Here is a 16,286-nt window from a genome sequence, read left to right on the forward strand (position 1 = left end):
ATCTTGCTTCCGCAACACCGAGGCCCGCGGATACATTATGACAAAAACCGTCAACAAAGTTGCAGCACCTCAGACCTGGACAGTTACAACGCCCCTCCTTGTTCCAATTCCGCACGACACCCTTGCACCCGCCCTCCAGGGAGGGACCTAGCCAGGCACTGCTGTAAAAGTTCTTTTATGAACTAGGCATGGGCCACCCACACTCGCATCCAGTAGCGTCACGGGAGGTCAACAGGCAGCACTCTATTTTCTCTCTTTCACTAGAGCCCCGCCCGGGAAGAGACTTAGCCGCAGGTCGCCCAGGCGAGTAACACAGCGGGAGGCGACAAGGTTGCCCAATCGCTGGGTTTCCAGGCTGCCCCGGTGACGCAGCAGCTCAGGCCGGACTCGGGGGCACACGGTGCGCGCTACCGACACCCACCGCAGGCCGTCGCCGGCCTCTGCCCCGGGTCCCTGCGCACCGGTGCGGTGACGGGAGCGCCCAGCTCCGGGAGCCCGCACCCGACGCCCCACGCCCCACGCCCCACGCGACCGCGGAGTTAGAGACCCGCGGCGGGCCGCGCCTCCCCACCCGAGCCCCGCGGCTTCCCCCGAGGGGCGCGCGCCGCCGCGCCGCCCCGCCCCGCCCCGCGCTCGCGCGTCGGCGGAAAGGCCGGGCGTGCGCGCCGCCGCCGCCGCCGCGCGCCGGGAAGGGGAGTGAGCCCAGGCGGTGACGTCGCTCGGGAGGCGGAGGCGACGGCGACCTCGGCGGCGCCGCGCGGCGGAGACGGTTGCGCTCGCTCGCTCGCGGTCTCGGCGTCATGGCGGCTGCCGGCGGCCGATAAGCGGCGGGGCGGGAGCGCGGACGGAGGAGGCGCCCTCGGTACTTCCCGCTCGGCCTCGGCGCCCGGAGATGAACTGATCGAGGGACCCGCTCCGCAGCCCCGCGCGTCTCCGCCCGCGGCCTCCCCTCCCCCTCGGCCGTCCGCGGTGCGGGTCCCGCGGCCTGGGCGTCCAGGATCGCGGCCACCCCCCACCCCCCACCCCGCGAGGGGCATCCTTCACCCGAGGCGCCGGGCCCGCGCCGCCCTCCGCCCTGCGCCCGCCGGTAAGGACGGGTCGGCGAGGCCGGCCGGGGAAGGCCGGGAGCCGGCGGGGCCCGCGAGGCCCGGCGCGGCGCGGCGCCGGGGGCGTGGGAGAGCGGCCCGGCGCATCCTCGGCGGCCTGGCGGCGCTGCCCCGGCGCGCGGCGGGGACCAGCACGTGGGAGCGCGGGGCGGCGGGGCGGGGTGGGGGGAGAGGGGGCGGCGGCCGGGCGAGCCCGGGAGGGCGCGCGGCGGGCTGCGGGAGCGGGAGGCGGGAAGGAGGCCGCGGCGCCCGGCTGCGGGGAGAGAAGGTGCTGCGGCCCCGCGCGGCGCCGCCCGGCAAACTTAGCCGGAGTCCGGCTACTGCCAGGCCGGGGAGGGAGGCTGCAGAGCCTGGGCGACTTTCCGGGGCTCTCATTGTTGAGGCGCGGGAGCGTCCGGAGTCCCGGCACTCCGGAGCAGAACTTAGGGCAAGACGCTGAGGCGGAGAAAGGAGGTGAGGCTGGAAAGGAAGTCCAGCGGACGGGGAAAGCCATCTTGAGGGGCGAGGGGAAGGTGAAAGGGAAAGAGTGCCCAGGCGAGTGAACTTTCTTAGCGCAGACTTTCCGGAGAGGCGGAGGAGGAGGTGGAGGACTTGGACACACGGTTTAATGGTAAAGCTTCTTCACCGGGGCTGGAATTAATAGTTAACGTTAGGAGTTACTGTTGAGTGCTGTGGGTTTTAGATAACCCGTTCTTGCAGAGGTCTGAAGCTCGAGCTCTGCAGGTTCGAAATCCTGATCCAGGTGCAGGGTCGGCCCCCGGCCGAGGTGGCAGCAGCCTGTTTGACCCCGTCTGTTCTGTGGCGTGGAAATAATCAGAGTTAAGTCTCTGCTGGAGTCAGAGGACAACTCTGCCTTTCCGTGTATGTCTTGGTACTTTCTGGCTGGGGAAGGATCTGACGTCTCCTTCCCCCGCTTCTTCCTCTCCCTCCCCTGCCAGAGATCTCCTTTGTTTATTCGTGGTTGGCTTGTAGGTGACTCGAGTGCTCTGGTGAAATCTTAAGAGGTGGAAATCTGTGTCTTGGTACCCCTTCCCCCCAATCGCTTGCCTTGAAAAGAAGATACAGTGTGTATTCTTTGTATTACCCTTTTATGTTTTTCAAGGCGTCTTAAGTACAACATTGGATACATTTTTCCCCCTTTCACTCATACCTGATAAGAACCTGTATTTTGGCGTTTGCGTTTTTGCTAAGATCGTGATACCTTTTACTACACTCTTTGCCACATGGGCATTTAAAAACTTTCTTTAGCTGCAGTATGAAGTTCTTGGTAATAGAATTAGAGCTTCATTAACAACCTTTATCCTCACTTCGTTTATTTGGCGAAGTTACCAAATAAAACCACATTTTCCTTTCTTTGCGTGTAATGTATATGTTACATGGTATCACTTTGTTTCAATAATCTATATAAATAGTTGTACACAGTAGCAATTAGCCTTGAAAAGTTTGTTGCCCTACAAATCTTTAAATTCCTTCTGTCAAAACAGCACTAGCAGTGGCAGGCTAAATTCTAGTAAGTAATTAAGAATGTGTTTAATAGATGCCTAGTTATTGTAAGTAAAAGGCTTCCGCATCTTTCTTGCTACTGCTGGTCCAATGGCCTAGGTACATTCCTGTGAGTTCTAAATCGGGCTTAGTACTTTTCCTACAGGGTATATTCTTAACTGCTAATGTATTTTCCCCCCAGGTGACTCAGAGAGGAGTCCCAGGAAATCTGTGAATGTTGAAGAAAATTCGTCTTTGAAATTTTGATATTGGAGGAAGTTGACATTTATATTCATCTTTTATTAAAGTGGGAAGATTTGTGTTTTATTTTAATACTACTTGATATTTACAATGAATGGACACAGTGATGAAGAAAGTGTTAGAAATGGCAGTGGAGAATCAAGGTAAGCAAGCACTTTAAATCAGTGTGTTACTTGAGACTCGAAAATGTGTTTGAGTGTTTTTTATAAACTTGTCTTACTAGGCAGAAGTTGGAAGGTCCTCCTATTGGCAGTTGTGTTGATGTTACAGGTGGTGTGTGTGTGTGTGTGTGTGTGTGTGTGTGTGTGTGTGTGTGTACCAGAAAACAACTGTAGTAGAAGACTTTGATCTATTTAAATTTATTGGAAGTTGATATGTTTTAAGTTAATTGGAGCTGAGACAGTAAAGACATATATTAATTGATTTGACTGTTAATGCAGTAAGGATTTCTGCACTCCATGTCTTTTTCTGGCATTTTATGTTTTACACCTGTGTTATCCAGTGTGGTAGCTGTAGCTACTAGCTACATGCAACTATTTAGATTACAAAATGTTCCAAATTCTGTTAGTCACACCAGACATTTCAGATGGTAAGTAAATGACATATGACCTGTGTCAACTTTGGACAGCACTAATAGGAACATTTCTACCACTGCAGAAAACTTTAGACAAGATTGACAAGAATTTAGTCTATTTTATTTGTATATTGGAATTTTAGAGTTTTTAACTCAGACCATATTATTTCTTAGAAGTAAAGTTTATGGAAATTAAGTGTTAAGCCATTTTAGTAATGTGTAAGACAATCTCTTTGCTCTTCTCTCGCTCTCTCTCTCTCTCCCTCTCTCTCTCTCTCTCTCTCAAGGCAGGGTCTTATAGCTCATGCTGGCCTCAACAAGAATGCCCATTCTTTTACCAAATGGAGCACTGAGATTATAGGCATATATCAATGTCATAGTCCAACACGATTACATTCTTTTTGGCCCCGTTCATTTTTAATAGTGTTCACATTACTGTTACAATCCATATATTTATATATACTTACATAGTAGATGTTGGAATCTGACTGTACAGTTAATCCCAACTATCAGTTACTCAATGTGAATTGAGGTAAATTACTCTGCTCTGATTTTTGCTCTTGTAAAACAGGAATTACACTATTTACTAAAAATTAAGACTTAGGTGAGATGCGGTGTATCAGCTTAACCTGGTTTCTGCTACAGTGGACATTGAGTATTTGCTTATTATTAGTCAGCTTTATGTTTTGTGTCAGGTAGGACACTTAACTGAAGTAATTACAGTGGCAGAGAAATGGGAGGGATGGTTTATGAGAAGAGAGTAACAAGAATAACATACAGAATCAAATACACAGCTATGGAAGAAACACTTTAGTTAAATCAAGTATGAATCTAGAAGTTTAAAACCTGGGTTGAACCATGCAGTGGTGGCACATACCTTTAATCCCAGCACTCGGGAGGCAAAGGCAAGTGGATCTCTGTAAGTTCAAGGCTAGCCTGGTCCATAGAGTGAGTTCCAGGATAGTCAAGGCTCCACAGAGAAACCCTGTCTTGAAAAACAAAAACAAAACAAACAAAAAACCTCAAAAACTGCGTTGAGGGTGGGTGAGAAGGCTCTGTAAAGACACTTGCTGCCAAAACTTGTTGACTTGAATTTGATCCCTGGGACCCACGTTATGGGAAGAGATAATTAGTTTTTTTTCCAAATTGTCTTCTTTACTTGCATGCCATGGCTTTCTGATGTCCATATATAAATAAATAAACATTTAAAACAAGCAAAACAAACAAAAAGAAAACCCACAAAAACCCAAACAAACAATCAAACAAAAAAAAAACACCAAAGCCTGAATTAATACCATCTTTGCGTGAAATTGCTGTTTTAGAATATCCCCAAGCCAGGTGGTGGTGGCGCACACCTTTAATCCCAGCATTTGGGAGGCAGAGGCAGGTGGATCTCTGAGTTCAAGGCTGGCCTGGACTACAGAGTGAGTTCCAGGAAAGACACCAAAACTACAGAAACCCTGTCTAGGAAAACTTAAAAAAAAAAAGAATATTCCCAAGTTAACATGGGAAGGATTGAAAGAATTCTATGAAAGTTGTAGGGATCAGTGTTATGGTGCACACCTTTTATCCCAGTCTTCGGAGACAGAAGCAGGTGGCTTTGTGAGTTCAAGGCCATCCTGATCTACATAGGAGGTCCAGGAGAGTCAGGACTACATCGGCCCTGCCTCAAAAAGCCAAGGGGAAAGTCAAAAGGTGGTGGTAAAGATACATGGAGTGTGGTGTAGAGGTTATAGAATCAGTGGGGTTGAAGTTAGGAGTGTGTGTGAGAAAGAGAGAGACAGATTTTTATTTTGAGACAGTTTGACTATGTACTCCTAGTTCACTTGATTCTCAGAGACAGGCTAGCTGTGCATTCACTGAGATCCTCCTGTCTTTGGCCTCCCTAGTGCTGGTATTAAAGGTGTATGCCATATTAGAGGGTATTTATGCCTCAGTTTTGAGTCATATATCTGTAGATACATTGTAGTAAGTGAATAGAAGAATTACATTGTTTAAGATTCATTCATTAGGAGCAAAGAAATGGTTAATAAGTAGCTGTACGGGGAGCAAACATAGGAACCAGGTTACTCACATAATAGGAAGTCAGACTCTTGACTGCTTATCTACTTGTTTAGCCAGGGGATCACCTGCTGGAACATTCTCAACCTATTCCAGTGTTTGCTACCATATCTAAAGCTAGGAGAAGTAATAAAGCCAATTTGGTAGTACAGGTGAAAACAAACAAAATCTTTGAAATTATCTAGTGATTTCCTTTCCAACTGGGCATAGGGCTGCACACCTATAATCCCAGGAAGTGGAGGCAAGAGGATCAGGAGTACACGGTTATATTCTTTCACAATTCATACTCATTTTAAGTGATTGCAAAGCTTATTTCTCTAATTATTCCGAGTCACTAATTCTGCCATACAGACTTAGGTGCTTCTGAGGAGCATTACTATACAAGTATCTGATTTTATGAGTGCTTTGGAATTTCTCAGAAATAGGAGGGGTTAGCTTTTTCTTTATCATGCCTTCCTCTTGCTGTTTTGTCTTTTATTTTCTCTGTACCCTGTCACTGATACTTCTACCCTTTCTCCCAAACGCTTTCATTGTAAGGCAGTACAAAGAAAAGGGATTGTGCCTTGGTAGCTGAGGAGGTAAACTTTACAGATAGGATTCTCTTGGAAAAAAGAACCAAAAGGTATCCCAACTGAAACTAGTAATTTAGGTCCACCTTTGAAGTTAGTATACATTGTAAACATTGAAGCAAATTGTGTGGGCTAAGAAATGTAAGATATGTTGTTCCACAGAATTTCATTTTTATTTTGTGGAAGCTTCTGAAATGAGGTTGCCATTTGCTATTTTGGGTTGGATTTAACTTTTTACAGAAAAAGAAATGTGGAGGTGAAGGGGTTGATTCCTGTATAGAGCAGTCTCTAATTATTGATGGAAAGAAAGGATTCTTGAGAAGTAGTTCCTTTGGCTATACTATAACTGATAGTTTTGAAACTTTCTTGCTTAGAAATGTACATTATCACTGAGGAGGGAATGTGGACACAGGCAAGAAGCTATCTGTAATTGATACTTGTTGGCAAAGAATAATTAGTTTTTTGCCAATAGAATCTTACTTGGTATATTAACTATACTTCTGGGTAGACTTCATCCCCATGGGTAGTTGGCAACACAAATTAATTCAGTGGTAATTTCATAGGGGAAACATTTTTTTTGCTTTTGCTTGTATATTATGGTTTCTGATTTGTGTTTTTGTGAGCTTTTTGTGTGTGTGTGTATCTTTTTTTTTTTTTTTTAGAGAGAGCATGGAGCTGAGTGGGCGGGGAGGATCTGGGAGGAGGAGAGGGGGAAAGCTGTATCAGAATAGATTGTATGAAGGTAATAGTTTTCATGACACATGCCTTATGATCCCAGCACTCAGGTGGCAGAGGCAGATTCTGTATTCAAGGCCATCCTGGTCTATACAGTGAGTTCTAGGCCAGCTAGGGTTAAAAAAATAAGTAAATAAAAGCAAAATTGCCATGTGTTTGTGTTTCTAGCAAGTCTTTATTTTGTTAGATGCAGACCAGGTTGCACCTGTCTAATAGTTAATGGTTTCATGTAACTGAAGCCATGCTCTCTAAAGATAGTGCTAGGAGGTTTCAAGACATCACTTCCACCTGTATGGACTCAAGGGTTGTGAACAGGTTCTTCAAACCATACTTAAACATTTTTAAAAGATTCCATTCACTTATTATTTTTGTAGTCTTGGACATTAAGCCCAAGGACTCATGTGTTAGACAAAATATTCTAAACACTCCCCAACCCCTTCCACATCTGAACCCCACAGATTTTCATCCTAAGGTTATTTTGAAGACTGATTTAGTTCAGTTTAAGGGCAAATATTTGAAACGTGATCATATTTGCTTAATTTTTGGATAACTGATAGTTGCTTGTTAGTTTTAACTTTTAGAAAGTTTGTTAGGTGGATTACTAATTTGATACCATAGTCTCTAAATCAGTGGTTCTCAACCTTCTTAATTCTATGACCCTTGAATACAGCTCCTCGTGCCATGGTGACCCCAACCATAAAGTTATTTTCCTTCACAACTGTAATTTTACCCGTTATGAACCGTCATGTAAACATCTGATATGTGACTTCTGTGAAATTGTCCTTTGACCTCCAAAGGGGCCATGACTCAAAAGGTTGCGAACCACTGCTCTAAATATATATTATGCTCTTGAATAATTCTTGAAGATTGGGAGATGTTGGTAATATGCTTTAATAGTCTGACCTAGTCTGTAGTTGTTAATGGAATTTAGTTGTCCTGAATCCTAGAATAAACTCTTTTGTATGTGTATGTGTATGTGCACATAATGTTCCAGGACACGGGATAGAACCTAGAACCTTGTACTGTGTATGTATATACTAGGCACATTTTCTTTTTCTTTTTTTTGGTTTTTCAAGACAGGGTTTCTCTGTAGTGTTGGAACCTGTCCTGGACTAGCTCTGTAGACCAGGCTGGCCTCAAACTCATAGAGATCCACCTGCCTCTGCCTCCTGAGTGCTGGGATTATAGGCATGCGCCACCACCGCCTGGCGCAAATTTTCTATACTGAGTTCAATCCCCAAACTAAAATCTTATTTTACTTTATTTTTAAACAATGTCAATAATGTTTAATATATTAACACACATTTTGAAGATTATTTTTACTTTATGTGTATGAGCATTTTGTCTGCCTGTATGTCTGGGGGCCAGAAGAGGTGTCAGCTCCTGGACCACAGTTACAGGTCATTGTTAGTTGCAGTGTAGGTGCTGAGAATTGAACCCAGGGCTTCTGGAAGAGCAGCCAGTGCTCTTATCCAGTGAACCATCTCTCCACCCTAATGCATATATTTTAAATATGTGTATAAACTTTATATTTATATAGAGGAGCCTTATGTGTTGTACTAAACTTCCTTGTTTCATAGAGAATTCTTTACCTTGTTTATCCTTGAAGAACCTTTTTAGGATCTCAGTGTTTAGTAGTGGTAGGTAGAGAAATAGGAATTAGGATCAATGGAGGTCTGATGAGTGAAAACCAACTTTCATGGTAATTGCTCTGAACTCTGATCATCATAATATATCTTTTTAATTGGCATGTGCACACAAACACACCTCAAAGATTAAAAAGAAAATCTCTAACTTATAAGTAGGATTTATGAAATTATAATTTCTTTTGGTTAAAACATGTAGCTCTGTAGTTGAGAGCTCATGTAGAATGCAGTCTGAGATTTGATTCCCAGCACTATAGAGACAGGTAGAGCCTTAAGGCTCAGTCTAATCTGTTAAACCAAATCAGAGCTAAAGGTACCCCTCCCTTTTTTCACTGCAGGAAGTCTAACCCAGGGCTTCGTACAAGTTAGGTAAGTGCTCTAGCACTGAGCCATCTCCCTGCACTCAAGATTGTTCTGCTGGATAACCCAGGTTGGCCTTAGCTTGGGATTATCTCTGCCTTTGCATCTCAAGAGCTTGACTGGATCATAAGTGTATTTGGTCAGTGTCTATCTGGAACAGATCAGTTTTTCCTGTTGGTGACCAGTTGAATATTGCTTGCTACACCATTTGTAAAAGATGGTCTTTTGTTGTTTGTCTTTGAAATTGGATTTTGTTTTGTAGCCTACACTCACTCAGATCACAGTATGGCTCAGGATGGCCTCAGACTCCTGAGTGTTGATTAGAAGCATTCAGTACAATACCTGCCTGACTTTGGACTCGTGTGTGGGTTAGGCTGGGTAGCCAGCCTTAGCCACCTTAATGCAAGGATTATATTAATGTGCATATACTTTATACACATAAAAATAGTTTTTTGCTGGGCAGTGGTGGTACCGGCCCTTAATCTTAGCACTCTGAAGGCAGAGGCAGGTAGGTCTCTGAGTTGGAGGCCAGCCTGGTCCACACAAATAAACACTGTTTTGAAAGAAAAACAAACAAAAACGACAACAAAAAAATCGTGGTTGTTTTTTTTTTTTTTTTTTTTTTTTTTACATTAAATCTGAATGCTTTTTGAAAAGCATTGTAAAAAATGCCGTTTTTTGGTCTTCATTCTACAATCACTTTTTTTTTTTTTCTAAAAGATTTATTTATTTATTATGTATACAGTATTCTGTCTGCATGTGTCCCTGCCGACCAGAAGAGAGCACCAGATCTCATTTCAGGTGGTTCTCAGCCACCATGTAGTTGCTGGGAATTGAACTCAGGACCTTTGGAAGAGCAGACAGTGCTCTTGACTGCTGAACCATCTCTCCAGCCCTACAATCACTTTTTAAAAAGTCAATTCAGGTTTGTGAATTAATGCTAACTGGAAAGTAATGCTAAGCCAAGGGCAGGAGAGATGGCTCAGTGGTTAAGAGCACTGGCTGCTCTTCCAGAGGACCCAGGTTCATTTCTCAGCACCCACATGGCAGCTCACAACTGTCTGTAACTCCAGTTCCAGGGGAATCTGATACTGTTACCCATGTACATAAAGTAAAATAATTTTATGTACTTTAAAATTTTATTTTTTACTTTTTCTCTATCTATCTGTCTGTCTGTCTATTTTATGCACTTTTCAGGAACACAGGAGATTGTACTTTCTTTGTCTTTTTTTTTTTCTTCTCATATCCTATACATGCTTTTGAAGCTAAGATGCCTGTTTGGAAAACTCAATACCCTTCGTACTAGCAGCTTTATTTTAGCAACAGGTTATTCTCTATTTGAGTGGAATTAACCCAGTTACAGTTTTCATAGAGTTCCTGAGGTTGTGGTAAATAGAAGTTACTATTAGCAGTACAATTATTAGCAGTACAATTCTTTTTGTTTTTTGTTTTTTTTTAGCTGAGTATCAAACCCAGGGCCTAGCGCTTGCCCTACACACTACCACTGAGCTAAATCCCAAACTGGTAGTACGATTCTTTTTCTTTCTTTTTTTCTATTCTTTCTTTCTTTTTTTTTTTTTTTTTTTTTTTGAGACATAGTTTCTCAGTGTAGCCCTGGCTGTCCTGGAACTTCTCTGTAGACCAGGCTGGCCTTGAACTCACAGAGATCTGCCTGCCTCTACCTCCCAAGTTCTTGGGTTATAGGTGTGTGCCACCACAGCCCACCTCTGGCATTATAATTTTTAACTGGTGAATTTTAAGAGAATATATGTGATGTTTGAGTGCAGTACTCTTCTGTAGCTAGGGTTTTTTCCTCCGGGTCCCTCCAAGCCCCGGAAGTCCCATAGCCCACTTATAAAATAAACATACATGGGCTGGAGAGATGGCTCAGAGGTTAAGAGCACTGACTGCTCTTCCAGAGGTCCTGAGTTCAATTCCCAGCAACCACATGGTGGCTCACAACCAACCATCTGTAATGAGATCTGGCGCCCTCTTCTGACCTGTAGTCATACATGCTGTATACAAAATAAACAAATCTTTAAAAACAAAACAAAACATACAGATGCTTATATTATTTAAACTGCTTGGCTTTTAGCTTAGGCCTACCACTGTCTAGCTCTTACTCTGATACTCAACCCATTTCTGTTAATCTATATGTCGACACGTGTTCCATGGCTTTACCTGCTGCCTCTACATGATATTCCCTGGACCGCAGGCTGGCATCTCCTCCTTCCGGCCTTCCTGTTCTCTCAATTCTCCTCTCTGCTAGTCCCACCTATACTTCCTGCCTGGCTACTGCCAATCAGTGTTTTATTTATCAATCAATTACCCACAGCACTGTTCTGTATGTAAGGGTAAGATAATGCACAGGCAGTGAACAGATGAAGTTGCTTCTTTGTTCCTGTGCTTAACTGGATCATATCTGTTGTAGTTCTATATTTAAAAATAAGTGTTTCTGTCAGAAAGAGATGGTTGAAAGATAAATTTTTCTTTAACTTTTTATTTTTTATTTTTGGTGTATGTGACAAGGTCTTGTTGCCCAGGCTGGCTTGGAGCTTTTGGGAGCTCCACCTCACAAGTTGGGGAGTGCTGGGATTAAAGGTGTGTTATCATGCCTGGCAGTAACTTTTTTTTTTTCTTGTTTTAAATGGAAACTTTTAAAATGTACAGAAAGAGAAATGTTAGAACTCAGTTGTGATTCTTCTGCTTGTAGCTTGTTGGGAATGTAGAGTTGGGTATCATCTTGGAGTCTTCATATTTTACCAGATTCCTGAGTGATTTGTTTATGTGTTAAATTCAAGGGTACATATATGTGTATGTATATAATGCATAAAATACAATGACCCTGTCTACATAAAGTCATTGAACCACTCAGTCATCCCTGCAGCTTTTTATTAATGAGGTTGTTATTTATATAGGTTCTATTTTCTGTGAATTTCTGAGGAACAGTGTCACAAGCCATGCCTCAAAGAGGCTAGGTAAATTTTATTTTGCTAGAAAGAGTTAATAGTGGCAAACAGTGTGATTGTTGATTTTTCTGACTGAACCAAGCAAAATGCACATAGGGGTGGAAATTTCAAAACACAGTCCCACAGAACTCCTTTGCTATGTACAGTGTTACAATTTCTGCTTTCTAGGTAGGAAAATAAGGATTATAAACAGTTTTAAAATACTTTAAAATTTTATTTGTGTGTGTGTGTGTGTGTGTGCTTGTATGCCACATTGTATGTATGACTAAGGAGGCCAGAATTAGGGTGTTAGGTCTCCAGATTCTGTGGAGATGGAGTTATAGACAGTTGTGAGCTACACGGCATGGGTGCTGGGAACTAAACTTGGGTCTCTTGTAAGAGACCCTCATTTCAGTTCCTATAACAGGTTTAACTATCAGTGCTTTAAAGCCATTAATATGAGGCCTGGGAGCTGATTCAGTGGATACATGCTTGCTTGCTACTTAACATTGGATGTGAGTTTGGATCCCAAACCCCACATAAAAAGCCACGCATGGGACATTTCTCTGTAATACCAGCATTGGGAGCTGGAGATCAGGACACCAATGGGTGTGTTACAATGAGAGGTCCTGACTCTGAAAGAATGTGGAGGGCTGGGAAGATGGCTGAGCAGGAGGGGGACTAACCTGAGCAGCAAACTTTGGTTTTGATTGAGGAAATACATGTATGCATAAACTGTACGTATTTTTGTTTGTAGTTATTTGCATATCTGTCCATTTAGGACTTTTTCTTTCTCTTTTGAGACTGGGTCTTGGAACTTGCTATGTAGACCACCAGGCTGGCCTCAGACTCACTGAGGTCTGTCTGCTTCTGCCTCCCAGAGAGCTCTTATTTTCTCTATTACATTTGCCCTGGCTTCCTTCTTCTTTCCTCTCTAGTTCATCTCTCAGGAATTTTAGCTGATTTTTAGACATACACAAGGTTTTTGTTCCTAGTAGAAACCCCTGCTCAGTAATTCTTAGTTGAGGAAGTAAACAAGTGAAATCGAATTAATTGTACCAAACCTTTAAAATAAATGTTTATGCCAGGTGGTGGTGGTACACACCTTTAATCCCAGCACTTGGGAGGCAGAGGCAGGCAGATCTCTGTGAGAGTTCCAGGAAAGACTCCAAAGCTACACAGAGAAACCCTGTCTTGAAAAACTAAAAAAAAAAAAAAAAAAAAAAAAAAAAGTTTGTGCACACAAAAAACAGTTAGGTATATTGGAGACCACCCGAGCACAGGCCTCAAATGCAAATCTTTTCACTGTCAGGTGGGCTGTGCTACTCTTGGATGTTATGAGTTCCCTTAGCATGGATACCTGCTCTTAATTTGTCCTGGCTAGTAAGACAGCTCTCTAAATTATCCAGTGGTGGGTACTGGTCATTTCCTTTCAGTAGGAAGGGGATGTGGGAAGTGATGGAGAAGAGGAGAGAAGATAAATACTTCATATTAGGGTGATAATGCAAAATATCACATTCCTTCTTTGACGTGTATAAGTATGGCTACTTATCAGGTGCATATCCTTTCTGTAATTCTGTGGAATGAGGGCTTTCTACCAGGTGTCTAAGAGCATGCTCCCTCTGTCAGTGAACCTAAGAACTACTAAGTTTTGTTTTTTGAAAGAAAAATAGGAAAATAGACCTATAAGAAAACAAAACAAAACAAAACAACTTTTGTTTTTGAGACTTGATCTCCTTTTGCAATTCAGGGTCACCTGGTTTTGTGGTCTTCCTCTGCAGCCTCTGAATCCCGAAACTGCTTGGCTGTACGAAAGCCTTTATGTGCAAAGGATGACAGCAAATAAATGATGTGTTTTAATTTTATTGAATAACTTAATAGAAACCATCGAATTGAGGCATGACTGGTAGTCTGATACAATGCTTAAATATGAGATGTGGCCACTCCTTAGTGCTGTTTAGGATGCTCGTCTCACACCTCTTCACCACCTTCATGGTCATCTTAAATCTACTCCAGAGTTTCTTATGAGATTTTTCTTTTTTTTCTGTTGGTTGGCAATCTAATAGCTGTCATTACTGTCTGTCCGTGTCTGTCTGTCTCTGTCTCTTTTTTTCCAAGACAGGGTGTCTTTCTCTGTGTAGCTTTGGCTGTCCTGGAACTCACTCTGTATACCAAGCTGGCCTCGAACTTACAACAGAGATCTGCCTGCCTCTGTGATCACTGGTCAGTGCTAACTGTTTTTAAAGAGGTCACTATTTTTTCATGTGCTAAAGATGAAATCTTTTTTTTTTTTATTTCAAAGGAATGATTTGAATGTAAAGTGTAGAGAAGGGTAATCATTCTGTCATGGTGGGCTGAACTAATGTGGACTTTGACTCTTGGGGTACTCCCCTTTAATATGTGAAATAAAATAGATCAAAGAAAAAATGTTGTATACTTGAACTTGAAAGAACTCAGGTGTGCCAGAAACACAGGGGAATGCAAAGCTGGAGCAGTAAAGACAGTGCTCTGAGCAAACCTGGCAGCCTGTAGTGAATAGCAAGCAGCTCACCTCCTCTCCTTGCTTGTGTCCTCCAAGAAGCCCTTGTGCTTCTCCTCACCCCTCCTTACAAACCCTTTCTCACCTGGCTCCTCCCCACCACTTCCTGTCAGCTAGTTACTACACAGCCTCCTGACCGCAGGTGAATTTTATTTACTCAAACATATCTTTGCATCATTAAACAAACGTTCCAGAGCATAAACAAAATAACACACCTTGAAATATCCTACAACATTTCCCCCTTTTTGTCTAAACCAAAAAAAAAGGTTTTAACTTTAACAGAATAAGACTGTACACAGTAAGAACAATTATCAAGTAAAGATTGTATTCACAATGTAATGAATTCCAGTTTATTTGTGTTGGCAGCTTAAAAGGAAATACTCCCCTATCTATCTTAATGACCTTAAAGTTTTATACCTAATTTACTCTCTATCATAACTAAGGAAAGCTGCAGCTGTAACTATCTAGTCTTCAACTCCATCAAAGGCCCCAGAAGGATAATATTTGAGTAAACAAAAGGTGCATTACAAACAACTTCCAAAACTCTAGAATGACAGACATCTGACTGCCTGGTCAGTCACCCAAAGTTCCTCTGCAATGTTGGGGCCTCCATCTTCAGCCCTCAGACCCAAAGTATCTGACAGACTTTTCTATGGAGCAGGAATTTTGGACTGTCATGTCTTGTTTTGACAAAGTTTGTCAGTCACTTTCCTGTGTGTCCTACAGAATATCTGGCAGACTCTTCTGTGAAGCAGGAATTTTGAAGGACTGTCCTGCCTTGTTTTGGCCAAGTTCAACAGTCTTTCCTGTGTGTCTTTCATGTCCAGAGTCTGCACAGTACATTGTCAGCAGTCAAAGGCAAGAATAGTTTCTTCGCCTAGTGGCTAACATTGCCACAATGAAAGCAAACTCCATAAGGAGTTTCTTGAAAGCCTTCTCCTGAAGTTAATTAATTAGTATTACCAGGAGCAGATGTATCTCATTTTCATTAAAAGCCCTAAGTTAACAAAACATTTTAGGTGTCATATTCTGTATGTCTTTGAAAGGTTTGAAGACCATCTGTCTGTCTGTCTGTCTGTCTATCTATCTATCTAATCTATCTAGAATATATCTGTATGATCTGGAAAGCATACCTAACATATCTACAAATTTGATTATTATAAATGATTAACCATTAACCTATATTTCCTGATTGTCCTATATAGTTTATAATAACAACTTTTCAAAAACTAGAAGTTTTACCTTACATTTTAAAATGAACTGCCTAGATACTATACCTTAAACAAGAGTAGAAACATGTGTACAGTATTTGGTAACAAAAACTATCTTAAATATGCATCAATATACAAAACCATTAAACAAGAGTAGAAACATATAGTGTAACAAAAATAACTAAGTTTTTATCAATATTATGTATTCCCCCAAATAACAAACATCCATAACTCACCAAATAACCAAAAACCATCCATACTTCCCAACTCTTAGGAATGTGGGTGTAGTTTTCTCTATACTTCTTCCTGCTGTCTATGGACGAAGTATATTTAGGGTCCCAGAGAGAAAATTGAGATAATGACTAAGTTCTGAGAAGACCAGCAGTAACCTTTGCTGATAGATATCACCTGTCAAGTCTCAGGAGGTCTTGCCTGATCAAAACTGATTCATATTAACCCTGAAGGAATCCACAGCCTCTCAGCTCCTGGGGGAACAAAACCCCAAAGCATTTTTGACTTTTATTTGACAAATACATTTTTTGACTTATTTTTTAAAGTTAAGGCATTCCTAAAATATCTAGATTGGTTCGATTTAGCAGTCCAGTTCACAGTTCCATGTGTCCTAGCAGCTGTCCTTTGCTTCTCAACAGTCAAAAAATTCAAAATCAACACATACAGGATCCCAACTATCTGTGTTTCCCATCTTACATTTTTTAAAAAATTTTTTTAATTACTTTTACTCTAAAGACCATTTTTGAACATTTTATTTCTATGACTGTCTATACCCTTTTTCT

General features: G+C 42.3%; 1 protein-coding gene across 1 annotated transcript in view; it reads left to right on the forward strand.

Moving 5' to 3' along the window:
* Positions 1–727: 727 nt before the first annotated feature.
* Positions 728–16,286, forward strand: part of Chd1 (chromodomain helicase DNA binding protein 1) — a 78,915-nt gene continuing 63,356 nt past the window's right edge. Inside the window, exons 1-2 of the mRNA XM_036168773.1 lie at positions 728–1,087; positions 2,791–2,992. Of these exons, the coding sequence (XP_036024666.1) occupies positions 2,940–2,992 (53 nt within the window). The 5' untranslated portion in view covers positions 728–1,087; positions 2,791–2,939. The remainder of the gene's footprint in view (positions 1,088–2,790; positions 2,993–16,286) is intronic.

This window comes from Onychomys torridus, chromosome 19 (genome assembly GCF_903995425.1).
Source record: "Onychomys torridus chromosome 19, mOncTor1.1, whole genome shotgun sequence".
Lineage (NCBI taxonomy): Eukaryota > Metazoa > Chordata > Mammalia > Rodentia > Cricetidae > Onychomys > Onychomys torridus.